Source organism: Pocillopora damicornis, chromosome 13, assembly GCF_964200805.1.
Source record: "Pocillopora damicornis chromosome 13, jaPocDami1.2, whole genome shotgun sequence".
NCBI classification, from domain to species: Eukaryota; Metazoa; Cnidaria; class Anthozoa; order Scleractinia; family Pocilloporidae; genus Pocillopora; species Pocillopora damicornis.
Genome location: NC_142682.1, coordinates 1196737 through 1215441, shown reverse-complemented (window position 1 = coordinate 1215441; position 18705 = coordinate 1196737). Strand labels below are relative to the sequence as shown.

General features: G+C 37.6%; 1 protein-coding gene across 7 annotated transcripts; it reads left to right on the top strand.

The window, feature by feature from the left end:
* Positions 1-2785: 2785 nt before the first annotated feature.
* On the top strand, positions 2786-18464 carry LOC113673167 (uncharacterized). 7 transcript variants are annotated; one of them, XM_027189540.2, is made up of 6 exons: positions 2786-2923; positions 10550-10638; positions 14767-14947; positions 15429-15680; positions 16004-16207; positions 16559-18464. In XM_027189540.2, the coding sequence occupies exons 1-6, from the start codon at positions 2921-2923 to the stop codon at positions 18119-18121; spliced, it is 2292 nt and encodes a 763-aa protein (XP_027045341.2). In that variant the 5' UTR covers positions 2786-2920; the 3' UTR covers positions 18122-18464. The 7 variants fall into 7 exon arrangements, with proteins under 7 accessions (XP_027045341.2, XP_027045342.2, XP_027045343.2 ...); XM_027189541.2 differs by having other exon boundaries at positions 2813-2923; positions 10553-10638; XM_027189542.2 differs by lacking the exon at positions 2786-2923 and adding an exon at positions 6244-6647.
* The last annotated feature ends 241 nt before the right edge of the window (positions 18465-18705 follow it).

Sequence of the window (18705 nt, the reverse complement as noted above, 5' to 3'; positions counted from 1 at the left end):
CAGGTTTTCCAGTCTGTTTTTATCATTATTCTATTCTATTCTATTATTACAAGTAGTAGTAGTAGCAGTATCAGCAGCGAAATGGAGGCGGTCAACTCATCAAGGTATTGAAGAAAAACGAAATTTCATTTTTTAAATCGAGACGTCCTTCTTGCTTGATGTATACGCTGATACAAAACAGAGAAGCGGTATAACCCGAGTCATATAAGATGCGCGAAAATTCGTTACCTTGACAACCCCCCTCCCCCTCCCTTTCAAAAATCCTCGCTACGCCCCTGTGCTTCTAATGAGCCACCACGTTCAATGATCCCGAAAAATATATATACTACTAGAGAGGGAAATTAATGCTGGTGGGAAATTTGTCATTCTGCTCTACAGTAGACCAATTTGGGCGTAAATCAGCCTTAAAGGAGCCTCGATAGGGGAGATTTTGCCTGACTGACGAAGAAGCCTCCAATGTCCGGCGCTTACCAGGTCAAAAGTCACATAAAATACTGCGTGGGTGCCTTCTTGTCTGATAATCAGTTCAATCTCGTCTACAGTTTGGGAACGTTTAAATATATGTTTACTTCATTTGATCACACTTAAGACGCCACGAGGGAGCTCTTTTCACGACCATTGATTTTACTTCCATAAACAAATCAAATGATACAAACGAGTCAAGCAAGCCAAAACAGAATTTCAAAATGATCAACGTCGATTCAAAAGGGAAAAACAAACAAGAATTCCATTGATATTGATAATATTCACATGCTCTTCATTTAATTGTATTTATAAACTCCAGAAAACACAATGAACCACGCCCATAGTTAAAGGTGGACGCTTTTTCTTACCTGTCTGGTCAGATATTGTAAACACTCTAAAAGAGCTTTAAATTGAATTTCCTCCAAAACTGCCATGAATGACATCACGTAACACTTTCAATTGAACTCAATTATGTTTTTCACGGAGAAAAAGAGTGACCACTCTTTGGTAGTCGTGCTTTACATAAAGGCCGCGGAGTTATTTCTATTTTTCTTACAATCAAGGGTGCTTTTCTCCCTGTAAAGAAACCAAGCCCTTACCTTGTCCCTTCATCCACAAATAACTTACAATACTTCAGTTCTCGACAGGCGGGAAAATTTCACCCCGAATCAATCAATCGAAATAAAACCATGACTAGGACATTTTCATAACCACAAATGAGTATTTGAGGCACTTTACCAGATCACTCTTGTATATTACTTTTTTTAGAAATGTTACTACTTGAATGTTATAACTTTTGCGGTCTGAATAATATACATAACAACGCAAACGTTAATTAAGGGAAAAAAATGCCAGTAATTCCTGTAGTAAAAAAAATGGAACAGCAATATTCTCTTCTCATCCGGAACTAAACACTTCTTTTAAATTATTTAATGGAAGAATCAATGGCCAATTTAACCTCTAAATAGAAATCTATTTTCATTCTTCACCTCTCTAACCGCGATATTTCCTGTTTCGAAATTTTCTCGCTTTTTGGGAGCACAAACGCGTAGAAAGACATGTATCTCTATATAAAGAATTTCTCCACTGCCCTTTGCTCTAAACGAATTACAATCGCATCGGCTTACTTCTGCACCGTCTAATAAATAAAAGTTTCCTTGATTGGACTTCTAATGGAATGATTTGCCAGTCATGAATCACGTAACTAAATTGACTTTCATCAGAGAAAAGTTTGGAATCAGATATTTTTAGTTCAGTGGCTTCAATACTCTAGATTTTAGTGGTGTTCCTTGGCCTGACTGGTTTTTCTCTGTAACCAGCTTGCTCAAATATTTGTTTCTATGAAAGCTTCCGTGGAAGAATGGTAAAAATCACAACAATTTCACCCACAAAATATTAGTGAGATGGCTTCGTGACAAATAATTAGTTTCAAATTTAACTCTAAAACCGCAAGATCGACCATGACCTGTATTTCTCATAAAATTTATTTTCAATCGGGTTTCATAGAGATCTAATATTCCCTGATTAACAGGTGTTAAAACTTCACTGAGGAATATTCAAAGAAATTCATAGCGCAAGGATAAAGTATTTTGTGAAATTGTCCTTTTGACAGGTGGTTACTATAAAAAGCCTCGCCAATGGATTTTCGTCATCAAACAAAACTCCTATCGCCCATTTTCAACTCGTCATGTTTCGCTTTGTTGTCAGTCTAATCTCTTAATCGAGTGTTTCCTGTATAAGACCCCGTCATTGTAGTTTCCGTCCTAAGCCACTGTGTTTGTGATATTGAAGAAAAACCAATAAATATAAAAGAGGACTTTTGTGTGTAATATTGGCCTTTCATGGCTGTCATCAATCAGGTTTAATCCATCAAAAGGGTTTTAAGTGGAAGCAGCAGTATTTTGCGGATGACGTGAAAAATTCAGTAATGTCTCTCTTTACTCCACCTTGAATAGATGCGAAGACTGATTGTCACTATTTATCGACGACCAAAAATCATCGACTGAAAAAGAATCTTCGGCAAAATCACGGGATACTGTGAAAACATTTGGAAGTAGAGACAGGATTTAGACGTTAATTTAATATGAAGTTATAGGAGGTGACGTGCTATTACGACCTACGAAAGTAAAAAATTTGTGAATGGCTGTATTGTTTGCTGGTCAATAGAGCAGTAACAAGCATTAGTGACTTTGTAAATGTACTTCCTGGCTCGATTAATATCGCGTTGACTGATCAACTTGTCTCTGAGATTAATAGCTACTCAATAAACTGTCACACATGCGGCTGATTCACATGCAAATATCGAAAACCTCAAAGATTACTTTTCTTCGTTCGGCCAATGAGCCGTTCGCTCAGTTAGTTAGGAGGCTGATTGCAACCAGGCTGGACAAACACAAAGCAAGCTAAAAAACTACTCTTCTCCTCGACTGTGGAAATAGTTTACCACGTAACGATTATGGTAAGAAAGTTTTCCTTCATCCTATTCCACGGCTTTAATTTACGATAATTTCAACTGACCAAGTCTTGCATGGAAACTGATTTTATAGAAACACAACGTAGGCAGTTGATACCACTACTTTTAGCTAAGTTAAACAAATATCACAGCGGAATTCGTAGCCGTGGTTTTAAATACAAACTTGTTGAGTCGCATCCGTCCAAAAACAACACTAAATATCAAGGATATAAACTTGTAACTCAGTTCAAGCAGGGTTCAACTGAAGAAAGTGACATAGTGCTAGTCCTGAGTTTTTGTTGTTTTTCACGTTCGTGTTTTTCATGAGCGCCCTTTGACGTGATAGATGACAAATGAGCAATAAGTGCGCTCGAGGCAAGCCTGTGCGATTCAACAATCAAGCGGATGACACACGAGGCTCGCATGGTTGAGCCTCTTCATTTTCTTTTCGTTCGTCGGTCGCGGAGTATCGTATTAATTGTAGCTATAGGATTACATGCATTTCTACGGGAGCCAGGTTTTTCTTTTAAAAAATGCTTCATCAGTCGTGGTTAAATATAGATATTTATTTGCAAAGTCATAGCCTTGCGTTCAAAGAAGAATGGGGGTTTTAAACGTACCCATATTTTTAAACATCGCAATTGAAATAAGGTGTGAGATATGTTACTTTGAGAAACTACTGATCAGTGTGGTCCATCACACGCTTGTTTTAACATCAATTCGAACTAATGTAACAAGAGAAATAACAATAATAACCTGTGCTTACTCAACTGACCAGTGTATTCGACCGTTAAATGGGCCAACACGCTTCAATGAACTGCCGCTTAAAACAGGTGTGTACAGAAAAAAAAACAAAACAAAACAAAGTACATCTTAAAAAGTGCCTACTTGAGAATCAAATCGAACGGTCATTTTATAATTAAGACCAATGATCTCAGCTTTGAGTCATCCTCAGTTCACTTTGAGGCTGGGAACACAGAGAGAAACACAGAGACAAAGTGTTTTTGTACGGCGGTTTAACTTCTATCGTGCAGTTTCAATCAGTTTTCACCGTGAGAACAGAGGAGATAAAGACAGAGATCTCAGTCTTTTGATGCGCCACGCAAGCGGTGTTGTATAATATATAAGTGGCTTAGTTATGATGTTAAGACCGAGTAAGCCGCTTAATAAACAAGACACCGAAACAAGTTAACGCTTTATAATCCGATAAGATTCATCTCGATCACGGTGTTTTTGTTAATTGCAGTTTTTACCTAAAACTCAAATCCAACCTGTAAGGACCGTAGCTTTCTCAGTGAAGTCTTCAAAGAGATTCAAGGTTTATCTTTTCATGGATTTTACCGCCTCTATCCGTATCGCACGCCTTTCATATGTCTCCCGGCATAAATATACGTTAGACATCGGTGATTATACAAAAGCTTTCAGTGCATAATGTGAGGATAATTATCTCAGTTTTTCAGTATACGCAGGCGTAGGATCCTTCGTCTGGAGGAAACGATTCCAGTTGCAGGAAAATTCGAAAAAAAGCAAGTTTGAGCCTCAAGATTTCTCCTTCTATCATTGGAAGATAAAAATCGAGTTTCCTTCATAATCCGGAGGGCATGGCATGGAAATCTCCCAGGAAAATTTACATTTACATTTACAAACAGCAATTCGTGATCTTTTAGAGAAAACAATTAAGATCCATCAAGAAGTCACCCGAGGACACATATCATGCACTGCTGAAAATTAAGGGTTTTATCCGTTACTAAATCATGAGCTGCGCTATAATTGAGAATCGTGATCAGCTTACCAGGTGGCTCAAGAGAAACAATAAATAAAATAAACTTTAAGTGTTTCTAGATCGTATAGGTTGAGAAAAGTGCATTGTTCGGCATGAAGATTGAAACCAGTTTACTACAAATACACTCACTTTTCTGTAAGAAATGTAGCCGAGTCTACATATAATAATCCTGTAAACTGATGAGAAAATCATGTTGGAACGTGAGAAAACTGGGCTCATACTGATTTTAAAGCAATATTATTGTCAGAATCTTTATGGTAGTTTTATGTTTTGAATAACATTTGGGTGAAGGAGTGACTATACAAACAACATTTAAATGATCTTTGAGTGCTGAACAATTCTAAAAGGGCAACCTATTTTTTCCCAGCTCAGAGCTAAATTTATTTCACTATCAGCTAAAATTGTTGAAGGATGGCACTTATTATTAACACTAACAAACTGCCGTCGCGCTGTTAATTAAACGATGTCTGCCGCGGCTGCTCTGGATAATTGTGGTTTTCATTAACTACAGTTTCAAGAAAATTCTACCGCTTGACAAATATGTGTAAATCTTAAAATTGGGAATTTTAATTTAGCTATAAGAAAATTCAGGGACTAATTTACGGACTTAAGCCTTGAGCAAAATTAATAAATATAGCTTTTACGTTAAAAACGCCCTAAGTGAGTTATTTATTTCTACACTCTAATGACATTTGTCTTCGAACACTGACTGAAATCAGCTTGCGATTTTCACTCTTTTCGCTCGGCTGTTTATGCTTCACCCCAGCTTCAAGCAACGGTAGAAAGACAACTATTTATTCCTGGGGGAGGCACAGTAATGGGTCTGTAGCCAGAGGTGTTGATCATAATCAGTTGCATTTCAAGTTTTTATACACAAACCCATTAGATTACGAATCAAGAATAACCTCAAGTGTAGCCATTACGATACAATTCTAGGACTTCTTTTTCTTTTTAACGGCCGTTTCCCTCAGGCAGAGCTCATCTTTAGAAACAAAATGAACTTCATTTTTCTCCTTAACTGGTACCATTTATAAAACCTGCTATCGAAGGTTTACTTTAAATAATTTAAATCGAGGCCTTTTCTCCATGACAAGCCATATCTATTTTAAAACCGTGATCAAACAGAAATGTAGATAAAAATTCACCCAGTAAGCTACTTAACATACATTTTCATATCAGTAAAAAACACCTTAATGAAAGGGAAACTGACTATTTATCATGAAAACGCTCACCAGCCACAAAATATTTTAAACATTAGATCGTCCAGAGTGTAAAGATTATGCACGAGAGTGAAAAGGTAATAACAAAAGCTCGCGTGATAACTGATGGCGCCAATTAGAAGGGTGAACAATGACACGCTGATATTCATTAGCATCAGACTTAAAAGAACCGAAGTTTGTGGAGAGATGTCAGCCGGACAAAGCAATTTCCCCGGCACAAAGGGTTAAACTTCATAAATAAACACTATCTACAAACTTTTTTTAATTGCCACGTTTTCAATTTGAAAAACAATACTTAAAACGCTGGTTCACGGAAAAACAAAGATTACAACTAACTTAGTTGCAGTTTTATCTGCGGCTTAACCCACTAAATGTTTCATTTCCCGTGGAGCCGTGCGCCTGATGCGTGTGTGCTTGTGCGGGAAAAGCAGATTAACGATCAAGAGGAGGAAAATTAAGATGAGTTACTTTCATAACAGAGCCTTCCTGTCGCACAAGTATCGCATATCAGCAGGTGCATTCCACCAGCTTCTATTGTTTTCCGTCGCTTGCTTTTTTCGGCATTAAATTTTAAAAAAGACCCGTTATTAAGCTGCTCACAGATTTTTGGTGTAGAATTCTGTCTGGATAACATCACGAGTGTATCCCTACTTAATCAAGGACGTCAGTGGCCAGTTTTGGAGAAAGAATTTGCCAAGTTTTGTATGAACCACACGGAATTGGATGGGTGAGTGTGTTTTGTTTAAATATCATGTATAAGCATATTCTCTCAATCGACACTACAGCTTTTCTTTGCATTCAATATGACTTTGCCTCGAGAAAGCATCTGGGAGAGAAAGGCCGTCTGGAAATGTAAGATAGTAAATTTTTCGGTATAAATAACTTGCGGCAACATAAGAAAAACTGTGGTCAAATCAAGCTAAATTAAATTCACGTGGTCGAGGTATAAATTCTGAATTACAAAAACATCCACAAGAAATACACAAAGACCGTTTTCAAGTGCTCACGAAACTCGCAAAGGGCCTCATCGGAGTTTTAATTAGCGTATGCTACCTCGTTAGAACAGTGCAAAAAACTTTGTTAATAAAGATAGATTTAAACTTAAGGTGGTTTTACGGCGATAGGCCACGAATTGAAAAGACATACAGCAGTGAGCTCTTTACAACAATGGCTTTGTTCTCTTTTATGAATCACAAGTACAACAAGAGAACTTGTGCTAAAGAAGTTGTTGATAGCGTTGGATACGAAATACTCAGATCGAGAGAGGAAGCTGGAATTGATGATCGCGTCCTTTGCGCCATTGGATGTATTCTCTTCAAGAAAAGAAAAAAGACAAAAAGAAAAAAAAACAGGCCTTTCACGCGTACCTCACATGATATCAATTTGAACACAATGTTTCTTTGAAGCTAAGTGAAATGATTCGTTTCCTCTCAAAATCTCTGCCTCTAGCCCCTTTGTAGCTGGATCAACTCTCATATTCTCACGATGTGCATGCCTAAACTTCACTAGAGTTAATGACAGTGGAACAACACATATAGTTAGTACATTTGGTGAGCACCATAGCTTAGTTAATAACTCTCACGATTCAAATTAACAACATTTAAGTTCAGAATGAGTATTCAAGGTTTAAGCCCAGTTGCAGGGTGAAAGCGCCCTCTTCGTAAACCAGAGTATTAACTGATAGATACTAGTTAATAGCCAGGAGAATCTTATGAATTGCTGGTGAGAGGGACTGGGAAGGCAAACAGGAGTAGACAGGCACCCCATTCCAGAAGAGAAGCAAAGCTGGCTGAGATTGTTTTGTTTCTTTAACTATAATTTGTTTATTGATATGTTTATTTTAGATGAGTTTGTCTGTTTCTCACCTTTCCTCTAATACTCAGGAAGGAAGTGGTGAAGCACTCACTAACAGTTTTCACTTGTTTCTTTTTTTTTAAAACAAAAATAACAAGAGTTCAAGCACTGTATTTCGTGCTGTTCTGCTCCAGGGTTAAATGTAGAAACATCTAATGGAGTTAATCCAATGAAATGGCGTCAAATTGACGCTAGCCTTTTTCGTTATCGAGATTTTTAACTGTCCAGTAAGGTAACGGCTCCAGATATCTGCATTAATTACAACCTCGTCCTTCAACGTAATTACACGATTCAACCCGAACAAAGAACTGAGTATATCACGTAAGTACAGACTACAGTAATTATCACCTGAAAACCTCGTTTCTGTTATCAAAACATGACTCTGCAATTTTCTTTCATCTAGTCCAATTTTCGTTATCTATTACAGGCAATTAGGGCTTGAAATAGGTCAGTTTTCTTCTTTTTTTTTAAATCTCCTAATCCTGCAGAGGGAAAGTCGCAAAAATAAATCTCAGGTTTCTTTTTTTTTATTAACTAAATCACTATTATGGGAAAATATAGGCTTTGGCACTCGAATGATCTCTAAAAAATTTGCAAAAACAGAAACTCCTTGCACTTTCCACGATGCGTGTCGAGTGTTTGGCATTTTCAACCTTCACCGGCTTCAACGATTATCATCCGGTTTAAGTCTACACTACATAATTGCCTAAAAATCATTAGTGTTTTCTGCCCACGCATTGTGACGACTTGTTAGGGTGAATTATAATAAGTTTTTATTTTTGTTTTCTTTTCACTTGAAACCCAAAGCGCTCAGTTACCAGAAAACCTCTTCAACTGGCGACAGACACAGGTAGTCCGTCTGACCCTGGTGAATACGAATCACTACTCAGAAGTTTCTATTCCGTCCATTTTCAAAACAGGCAAGAATAAACATCACAGAATCATTGTTTAACCACAAAGGATGCTATTTTTCCTCCTTGGACTGTTTCTTTGTTATTGGTAATCAGGAGGTGTTACACACCCAGAACTAAATGTCCCGAGTAATTAAAATCAGAATTCTACACGGCGGGTGGCGGATTATTCCCCAACTGATTTACCCGTTCCGGATGCAAAGTCTTTTTAACTATACGACGGCAATAGACTACAAGTAGTTTAATTTTTTTTTCTTAATCTGTCTAACGATCCATTTGCGAACGAAAGAAGAAACCGGAGAAGCAAAACACCGATTTCCGCTCGCCTTCTTTATTCTTAAGTTATCCGCGGCCGGACAAGAAAAGAACTAAGAAAAAGCGGTCGCTCGTTGTCTAATTAATCATCGGTATACAATATACAATATATGCAATCATAATCTGTGACTAGTATTTGTTACTCTTTCTCTAACAGTAGTACCGCGGTAATGTAGTAAATGAAAAGGAACAATTCGGCGTTCGGTGTTGCTTCCATGTGTTATTGTTCCTTTAGGAATGCTTTTTTTTGTAGACGTCAGTGTTTTCTTGTTGTGTAGCTAATTATCTTCCGGACCAATCAGGTCTTTCGGTTACCACTTTTTCATCAATCTTGCAATTATGAACTAAACGATCAAATACAAATCAGAAGGAAAAAACAAACCAGCTCAGCTAGGTTGTATTTGTTTTAATCTCATTTGAAGAATTTTTGGCTGTATACTCTTTATCCTCTCCAATCCACACGTGTAAAAGAATATTTGTTCTTCCGTTTTGATTGCTTTCAAGGACTCCTGCACCCGACCCGCGCAAGTGTCATTTACTTTTCAAAATCACCACTCTATCTTGTTTCAGGTTTTTTAGCTGCATATTTCGTATTTGAATGTTTATACTTTATAATGGTTTCATTACTGCTATTTTTTATAATTGACACATGAATAAAGTTATTATTATTATTCGGTTTAATTGTCTTTCGACTTCTTAGCTCCACGGGTTATAGCTGTGATTAGTGTTATATTACTTTTCAAAATCACCACTCAGGCAGGTGGTACATTATTACTCGCACGTAGCCACAAAACATACCATTTATCACACAGCCTTAACCCTTGTTCACCGCATTTTCTACATACACAAACGCTGTTTTATTACTGTTCGTTTTTCAAAAGATTATCATTTGTTTTCCTGTGTATTAACTCATAATAGACAGATAAAAGGCTCCGATTGGTTAATAACTTGGTATTATGTCCTCGCGCGCACAAAGCTGGTTCTTTGCTAAGAACAGAAAATGACTTCAAATTGGGATATCTTGTAGACAGGCATTTCCTTGCCTGGTGAGAGGAATTGAAAGGTTAGCGTCCAGGATTTTACTCCTCGGCTCTGAGAAATCAAAGGGCGCTCAACTTGTGTAGGGAAAGTGGTGCTGACACTCAGGAATGTTCAGTAACGCTTCTGATTGGATTAGGCATTAATTACCGTCAGAATAGTGTCAATCAACTGCTAGAAAAGATTGTATTTGATTTTGCTTGTTGAAGAGCGCAGCAGTACACGTTTTGTTGGATTAGATACCATCGCGAGTTTCATGAACCGTTGATCCTCAATGTCACAACTGAGGAGAAATTTCAGCTCTTGATCAAAACTCAGACTGGTTCGCTAATAAGTTTGTGTGAAGGGGGTGTAGAAACGATGAAGAAGACGATAATGTATTCGGTGAGGGAAGATTTGAGCCCAAACGATTGCTTATTAGGCTGGTTATCAATCGAAATTGTTGATGTACACCATGTATGAAGGAACGAGTGTGGCATCAATACTGACCGAATTTCCTTATGACTTTCAGCAGACTATGGTAGCACATGAGGAGCAGAGAGCGAAAACCTGCAACAACTGCGGCGATATGTGTCCAGGGTTTTCCGCGCATTACTGGCGGTAAGTAGTAAATTGTTTCACTACACTGAGCAACAGGTTCCGAATTCAAGTGAATGAAGAACGGCTAGGAAACGCTTTGTTCTCAGCATGGTTGTCGTCTGTATAACTCTCAAGTGGCACGCAAACCAAGCGCAGATTATTAAAGAGAATCGCATTTTTCTTTCCCTAAGGTGAAACAGAATTTTGCTTTAGGGACAATGTGCCTTGGAATTCTGTATATTAAGAATCGGAACGCCATCACAAAGTAACAGTGTGTGGTTTTGTCCGAAAGATTAGATTGGTATTTGAGATATCGTACGTCCATATAGTAAGGGTCAACATGAAAGATATAATTTCCTGCAGTTCGGAGTTCCTCTTACGCTTCGGAATTCGTAGTTCTTCCGAAAGTGAAACAGATGACAGAGTGTAGATTTGGTGAAATCAACATTGACAACAGTTGACCTAATTTTACGGCCTCTTAGGCACTGATTGTTGTAATTGGCTTCGCGTAAAAATCTTCATGTCTTGTGTATACATTAGTTGTGTTTCTTTCAGTCGGCTTGTGTACGGAAGGCGCGGATTGATTTCAAATTTTATAAGCACGCAAGAGGCTTTTCTTTTTAAGGCTGTCTGTCGCCCCTTGAAACCCTCTTGGTTGTTTGTTTAGTATCGTTTCATCCGCCACGAGTCGCAGTCGCATACCTCATTCGCCCGTTGCGTTCTTTTCAAAAGCTCCTACCATCAATAACCCAAGGCTGAGCCGAATAATCGTTTCGAAATAAAAACTCTGCGGAATTAGGCAGAATTCTCGTCTTAATAACAGACAATTGTACAGCTTCGTGGAAAAGGGTTGACCCATTTTCCGAATTTTCAAGTACTATAATCTCGGAAGGATATTTAGTGGTGAACCGAGCTGTCATGTGCAGATAAGACGGGTGGGAACTCCAAGTATTTTCGTCCGTTTTGACGTCTGATACATCATGTCTGATGCATAGCTTTGAAAATGAAAGCTTAACGCATCACGCAGCGAGATTTAAATGTAAAGACGAGATTTTCTTTGTCACTCTGGAGTGAGACACTTGGATTATAAACGCGAGCGAATTATGCTCTTAATAAGCGTTGAGTTCGTTTAGTACTTCCTTGCCCGGAAACTGTTGGGCGCGCGTTGAAATTGAGAAATACCAGCTATCCGCGCAATGTCCTACACTGTATTGTATCGCCATGGTCGGTCTTTCCTCTGAAAATACCGCTGTTATTATCAGTGTCTTACGACATGTGTGCATGGTATCCCAAACACGAGAGCAGAAAAGTTTCGGTCGCGGCGCACTTCGCATTGCCTTTTTGGAAAACGAATCAGAGAGTCGCCGCTTCCTACGGGCACATAAAATTTCATCCTCTGTCTCTTTCGACCGACATTTTTATTACACAAAAATGTCGCTCACACACATGGCTGTAAGCTGTTCGAGAGATTTGATTCCTTATCTACACTCGGTTTTCCAACGGAAGATAGTATTTTGGTAAATCTGTTTATTCTCGGATCTTAACTTGAAGGAATATGTCGGATAAGGATAACTTTGGGTATCATTTTCCATGCGGGAATTGTATCACGAACTACTTGATTGACCTGCCAAAAAGAGGTGGCAAATTCTCTCGATTCTAAAAATTACCTTCTTCGAATATTTTTGTGAAAAAATTACCGCTAGAAAAATCTGCGACTAGTTTTTATGGTTTAATGTTGGTTTTTTTTTTCGAACGTGGAAACTTTGCCTTAAATTTTGCTTTTGTTAGTGACAGTACAATCGAAATATTTCTTCGATACACCAAATTAAAAAGCACTGTTTAAAATGTAATTAGTATGTTTAAAACACTGACATTTTCATTCAAATCCAAAACTAAGTTAGGTGACAATATTGCATTTCGTAAATAATCAGAAGGACTTTTGGCACATATTAATCAGTTGAATTAAAATTTACATTTGCGCGTCCACATTTCCGGACTTGCTTTTACGAAAATAAGAAAACACCGTAGAATTTGCGCGTAGCAGATCAGATTAAATAATTCTCTGGTAAACGGCTTTGTACCGTATTTTCTCGAACAAACCCCGTGTAAATCTTGGATAAGAAGAGCTGTCGACATGACAAAGTTAGTCTAAATTATCTCATTGTTATTGGTATTTATGTCATTGGTTTTGAGTCTCGATATGTCAAAGGAACGGCCATGTAAAGAATTCAGTACTCTAAATTATTAGTATCTTTTTTAATTTTGAGGACAAACGCAAACGAAAAATTCTTATCTTTCATTATTTCACAAGGTGTGTGGTCTTCTTTGAAGCAAAGTGTAGAAATACGAAAAGCTGCGGCAATAATCTTATAACTTGTTGGACATTCAATTAAGTTTCCAAATCGGGTTTGTGTTTTCACGGAGAGATTATTTAAAATCGGCTTTTCTTTGAGTTACAGATCGTACGAAAATGTTTATTTTTAACATAGCTTATTTCAAAGTGAAAGCAAAATATTGACAAGCTTAGAGTTCCTAAAGGTGGAGAGCTGAATAAATGGGAGTTTATTTGGTTTTGTCTTGAGATAATGTGCGAGACAGCTGTTAAATTTCCATGATCTTAAAATCATTTATTTTTAAAATTCAATGACCGTGTCGGATTGTTTCGAAGAACAGAGCTATATTTTATTCTTTTTGTTTCTATTAAGTCTTTGTGGTAATTTTTGGCTGATAATTTATTTCGTCTCGTGTAACAAAACCTCTGTTTTATAGATTGGCTTTGAATATTTAGTCATGTCGAGAGGAACAGGCACAAAAAACGTGACCACAGTTTTAACCAGTACCGATACTAATGCCATAATACATACAAAGTTGTTTCACATTACTTTTGGCACCTTTGAAAGGATAGTTCATATAAACTTTCCAATAAACACTTTATCCAGGCCTTTTTTTTCTTTTTTGTATGTGGTAGTAAACCATGCGTTGTGTACTAAATGCTAGTTACTGAAGCAACTTTCAATTCTCTAATTTTTTTTTAATGTGAAAAAATTAGCATAAGCAACCAAAACTTAAGACACAGCACAGTATCACTTGAACTAAATACCTTTTTAAAATTGTGTTGCTTTTAACAGAATGAGTATTAGCATTCATGGCTTTTTAAGCACAGGTAATTTCTTACAATCTCTATGCTTTGAGAGGGTGCTAAAAATTAACTGTTGCACAGCTAAATAATCACAAAGCGACTGATCAAATGGGAATAACAAAGGAGTTGTGTGGGTGTGTGAAATAACACCTATGAACCATTCTTGTAATGCTACACAATTGAATCTTGTAATCCCAAACTAGCCTTTGGTTTACCAAAGGTGGTGGTGAAGATTTTGTATGCTGCATGTTGCTGTATTTTGTGGCAAATACATTTGAGGCTGTTGCTGGGCATGCCCAAGCTTGCTGATTTTAACCATTCAGTACATTTCCAATTTTAAAGCTTATCAGTTAAACAGATGTTCTTCATAGAAGGTTATTTCTAGCACAAAGCCTTTTGAAAATCAATCCAAAAAAAGAAAGAACATTGTAGAATAATTATTTCTTAAGAACACTTGAGTATATTTTTGCCGTCCACCTTGAATACTTATTCAGTACAATTTCCTGATGAGCACAAATGTGAGAATGCGACCGTCTGGATTTCATCTCCTTTCCAGTGAATGTATTTTTGACACCGTGAATAATCAATTACTTGACACTTAGCAGACATGTTTCATTTGACCTCATCTACTTTAACCTGTCTTCTGCCCTGTATTCTTTTTTTTCAAAGGTGAGGTAACTTGTTGAAAGAAAAATTTTCATAAATGGCTTCATTGTGTCTGCACCACATTGTAGATACATAAGACTCCCACTTTTTATTTCACAAGTAACATTATTTCATTTCTCATCTGTATAATCCACACTACTTGAAACAAAGTAAGAAATTTTTTTTGGTGGCTTTTTGATTCAACTTTAATATTTAATTTTGATATTTTGTTGGAATTTTTTACATTTCCATGTTTTGAATTGAGAATCTAATCAGGCCACAGAAACTTAAAAGTAAAATAATTTTGTATCATTTTAACATGTTTCCAGTCTTGTACTTAACTGATATGTTATGATAAACTGCAGGAAAATTTGTCAGCACTGCAAGTGTCCTAGGGAAGATCACAACATCATTGAGGATGATGCTCGCACAGGATGTAACGTATACTTAGGAGAGGCTAACCATTCTGGCCTTCCGAGTGATGATGATAGTGGTTGTGCATTAGATGAATATGCATGGGTTCCACCAGGGCTAAACCCTGAGCAGGCAAGTGGAGTTAATCTTGAAAGGTTGTCCTATCTACATGTCCTATTTTTGATTAGAAGAATATCATTATCTGGTATTCTTGTAAGAATTGTTGTTATCAATGTGGTTCTCATGTTACCAATGAGATTAGGAGTATTTATGAAACAAGATTTTGGAAGACTATCATTATTTTTAAATTTTTTAACTTCAATTTGAAAACTATAAATAATCCCCTTTTATTTGTCCCATGAGAAAAGGTTTGCAAGTTGGTTTCCTCACATGATCATCATCACAGTTCACTTTATAAATTTTAAGTTATAGTTTCTTGAAAATTTTCAGCTGTGGATTTGGGTTTAACGAGAAGGAAACATAGTTTGTATGAGCCAGCTATTTTGTATCACTGGCCTTTATATTTTAAGAGATTGGTGCCCAATTTACACTGCAGTGAAATATGTATAATCATATGATTGCAGATAAACTGAATTTATTGTCACACTTTTAGGTTCATGCCTATATGAGTTCACTTCCAGAAGAAAAGGTTCCATACATTGACAGCATCGGAGAAAGACATCGTAACAAACAGATCATAGTGCAGCTGCCTCCATACGACAGCGAGGCAAGATATTGTAATGGCCTTACAGATGAAGAAAAAAGGGAATTACGAATCTTTGTGGCATTAAGGAAAAGAGATGCTATTGATCGTGGGGTTGTGAAACAAATCCCTGATGTCTCAGAAGGCTACAGCTGTAGAGAGGTAAGAAATTATTTTGGTTCCATAAGGGCTTTTGTTGTGAGTGATTTTCAGAAATTACATGTATCAGAACTGGCCAAAGTTGACAATGGAATTTTTATTTTGTTTACATGTGAGTGGCATGCATACCTGCCTATGCATACATGTATGGTACTTTCTGCATGACTCCCCACTTGGGTGGAATGCTTGTCCATCACAGGGTACTCCCCAAGAATTTTGTCCAGTTCCCCAAAAAAACCCCTTAGTACCCATCTATTCGGCAGGGTGACAAAATTTTTTTCCAGAAATGAAAGGTGAAGTCACTGTTTCTTTTTTCCCTATTGCAGTGTGGTGATCGTGTGGGCCCTGGATCCATGGCAGCGTTTGCACCAAGAGCTGGGCAGAATACAAGTTGGCATGCTTCCTGTTTTGTTTGCTACATTTGCAAAGAGCTCTTAGTGGATTTGATCTACTGCTACAAGGATGGGCGGATTTTCTGTGGAAGGCACCATGCAGAGACTCTGAGGCCAAGATGTGCAGCATGTGATGAGGTAAATAAATTTTGTGAAATTATGTAAAGAAAAAGTTAAATGTACTATGACTTTCTTATATCCAACAAAAAAATTGCAACTGGAAGGCACCATGCAGAGATATTAGGGCCAAGGATGTGTTGCATGTAATGGGGTAATTCAATTTTGTGAAATTATATCAAATTAAGAGTGAGATTCAAGAAAATTTTTTTATATCCCTAAGGATCCCTAAGGAGTAGGTGCTACTTCCTAACTGTTAAATGACACCAACAATACTCAGTACACCCTGGCTTGTTATTTACACCTACAGACGTCACTCCCCTGTCATAAGATGATGTGTTTACTTTGTTTGGTTTTTCTTTATTTTGCTAGATTATTTTTGCTGAGCAGTGCACAGAAGCTGAGGACCGATGTTGGCATGTAAGCCATTTTTGTTGCTTTGAATGTGACTGTCCACTTGGAGGTATGCGGTACATAATGAAGGAAGGAAACCCATTCTGCTGTCATTGTTTCAAATCAATGAATGCTGAATTTTGTGATGCCTGCGGGGAACCAATTGACCCAGATGCAAGTCAAATGATGCACATTGGACAACACTGGCATGCAACAGACAATTGCTACTGTTGTTACAACTGCCGCAAGCCTCTCCTTGGACAACCTTTTCTTCCCAAGAATGGTGAAATATATTGCTCACCAGAATGCAGTCGCCGCATTTCAGCAGATTTCCAAAGTCATGAAAAATTTCCTGACTTTCGACCAGGTTTTGATACAAAACGTTACAATGCTCAGGAATTATGCACATCTGACCTTGGGACACTGGAGTCAGACTATGTGACTTCAAGCAATCACTCAGCATCTGGGGTGTTGAGTGCTCCTTATGAACCAAGTGTTGATGGGGACAGTATTGGCCACTACTCGGGGATTTTGTCTCAACACAGAGTGGGAACATTTGATAGACAGCATCAACATGATGACCCTGTAAGAATTGGAGGATTGTCTGGCAGGGTGTTTGGCCACATTGAAACTGCAGGTTATTCAACTGATGTCTTTGACAGTGTGAGTGTCCAAGGAGGAAGCTATGGGGGTTTTAGTTTTGACAATGACAGATACCACAGAAGGCAAAATTTCCAGCCACTATCAAATGCTAGGCAAGCAGTTGATACCTTTGACAGAGGTTACCAAGTTCAATTATTTGACAAGGGAAGTACCTCTGACTTTATAAGAGCCACACCCGTGGATGTTGAATCTACCAAAGATAGCAATTATGGGACTATTGAGAGCAGAGACAGTAATTGTGGAACAAAGGTTTTGTTGGACAGTCGAGATATAAACAAGGCTCATAAGCATGTCAAAGTAAAGGACAGACATACCTCTGGATATGCCTCTGACTCAAGAACATCCAGAAATTCTAGTAAACACACTTCTGGATATGCCTCGGACTCAAGAACATCTAGAAATTCTGGTTATAGATCAAAGGCGAGACAGTTGAAGTACTATGATATAGATATTGAGGAAAATAGTAAGAAGTATTACTTCAGTGAGGGTGAAAATGCACGGCCATTGTCAAGATCTTTGGAAAGTTTGACATGGAAGCCAAGTTCTATACCAGCCCCTCCCCCACGGCGTAATCACATCAGAACTTCTTCTGGTACATACATGTCAGCGAGGAAAGAACACATGATCAATAGAAATGGCTCTACTCCAAAGGAGTACAAGTCACGAGGAAACAATCCTAGCCCAAGTAAATCATCTCAGTTACCTTGGGAAGATCCATTTGCTAATCCAGTGGATAAAAGCAAATCAAAGCCTAATAGGCGTCCAAGAATTACCTACACTGAAGATGGTTTCCTTGAAAAAGCCTCACCTCAGGTTGTCAAAACAGCTGACGCAGGAAAGAAAAACAAAAACAAACATAAAAACTGCTTGGTGCAGTGATTTAATTATTAATACTTCAAGATGGCATAGTGTGCATTACTGAAGCTGATGAAATGAAGCTTGTCTTGACACAGAATCATGGCTGCTTACATGTAGTTGGCTTTTCTAGAGATGCTAAGGCAGCATGCAAATGTATATTAAATTAATTATATGCTAGATTCAGTACTTTTGTTCTTCAAAAAGATTTATTGCAGTAGTAATGCAGATTGTTTCAACTTTTGTTATTGTTGGAATCAAACAAATAGGCATGTTAACTGCAACCTGATTTTCATGTTGTTTATATCACAGTTATTTACAGATCATCTGTCTTATCATTCAGCCTCAGAAAAAAGTTTCTGGGGACTATTTAGTGTCATATACTTCCTCAGAAAGCCATATTGTCAAAGTAAGTACATGAACAGGTTGTTATTAGTAGAGAAGGTAATTTAGTGTTAACAACTGGGTTGAAAACGTAAATTAGCCACCGTAAAGAGTAAAAAAGCTGATGTTTCGAGCGTTAGCCCTTCGTCAATCGCTCTGACGAAGGGCTAACGCTCGAAACGTCAGCTTTTTTACTCTTTACGGTGGCTAATTTACGTTTTCAA

What these genes read in the sequence shown, in the direction of transcription:
- LOC113673167 (XM_027189538.2), top strand. Translation starts at nt 10,399, where the DNA reads ATGAAGAAGACGATAATGTATTCG. An exon ending in AGAAGACGATAATGTATTCG is followed by an intron (nt 10,423 to 10,549) that starts GTGAGGGAAGAT and finishes TATGACTTTCAG; the next exon opens with CAGACTATGGTAGCACATGA. An exon ending in AAGGCTACAGCTGTAGAGAG is followed by an intron (nt 15,681 to 16,003) that starts GTAAGAAATTAT and finishes TCCCTATTGCAG; the next exon opens with TGTGGTGATCGTGTGGGCCC.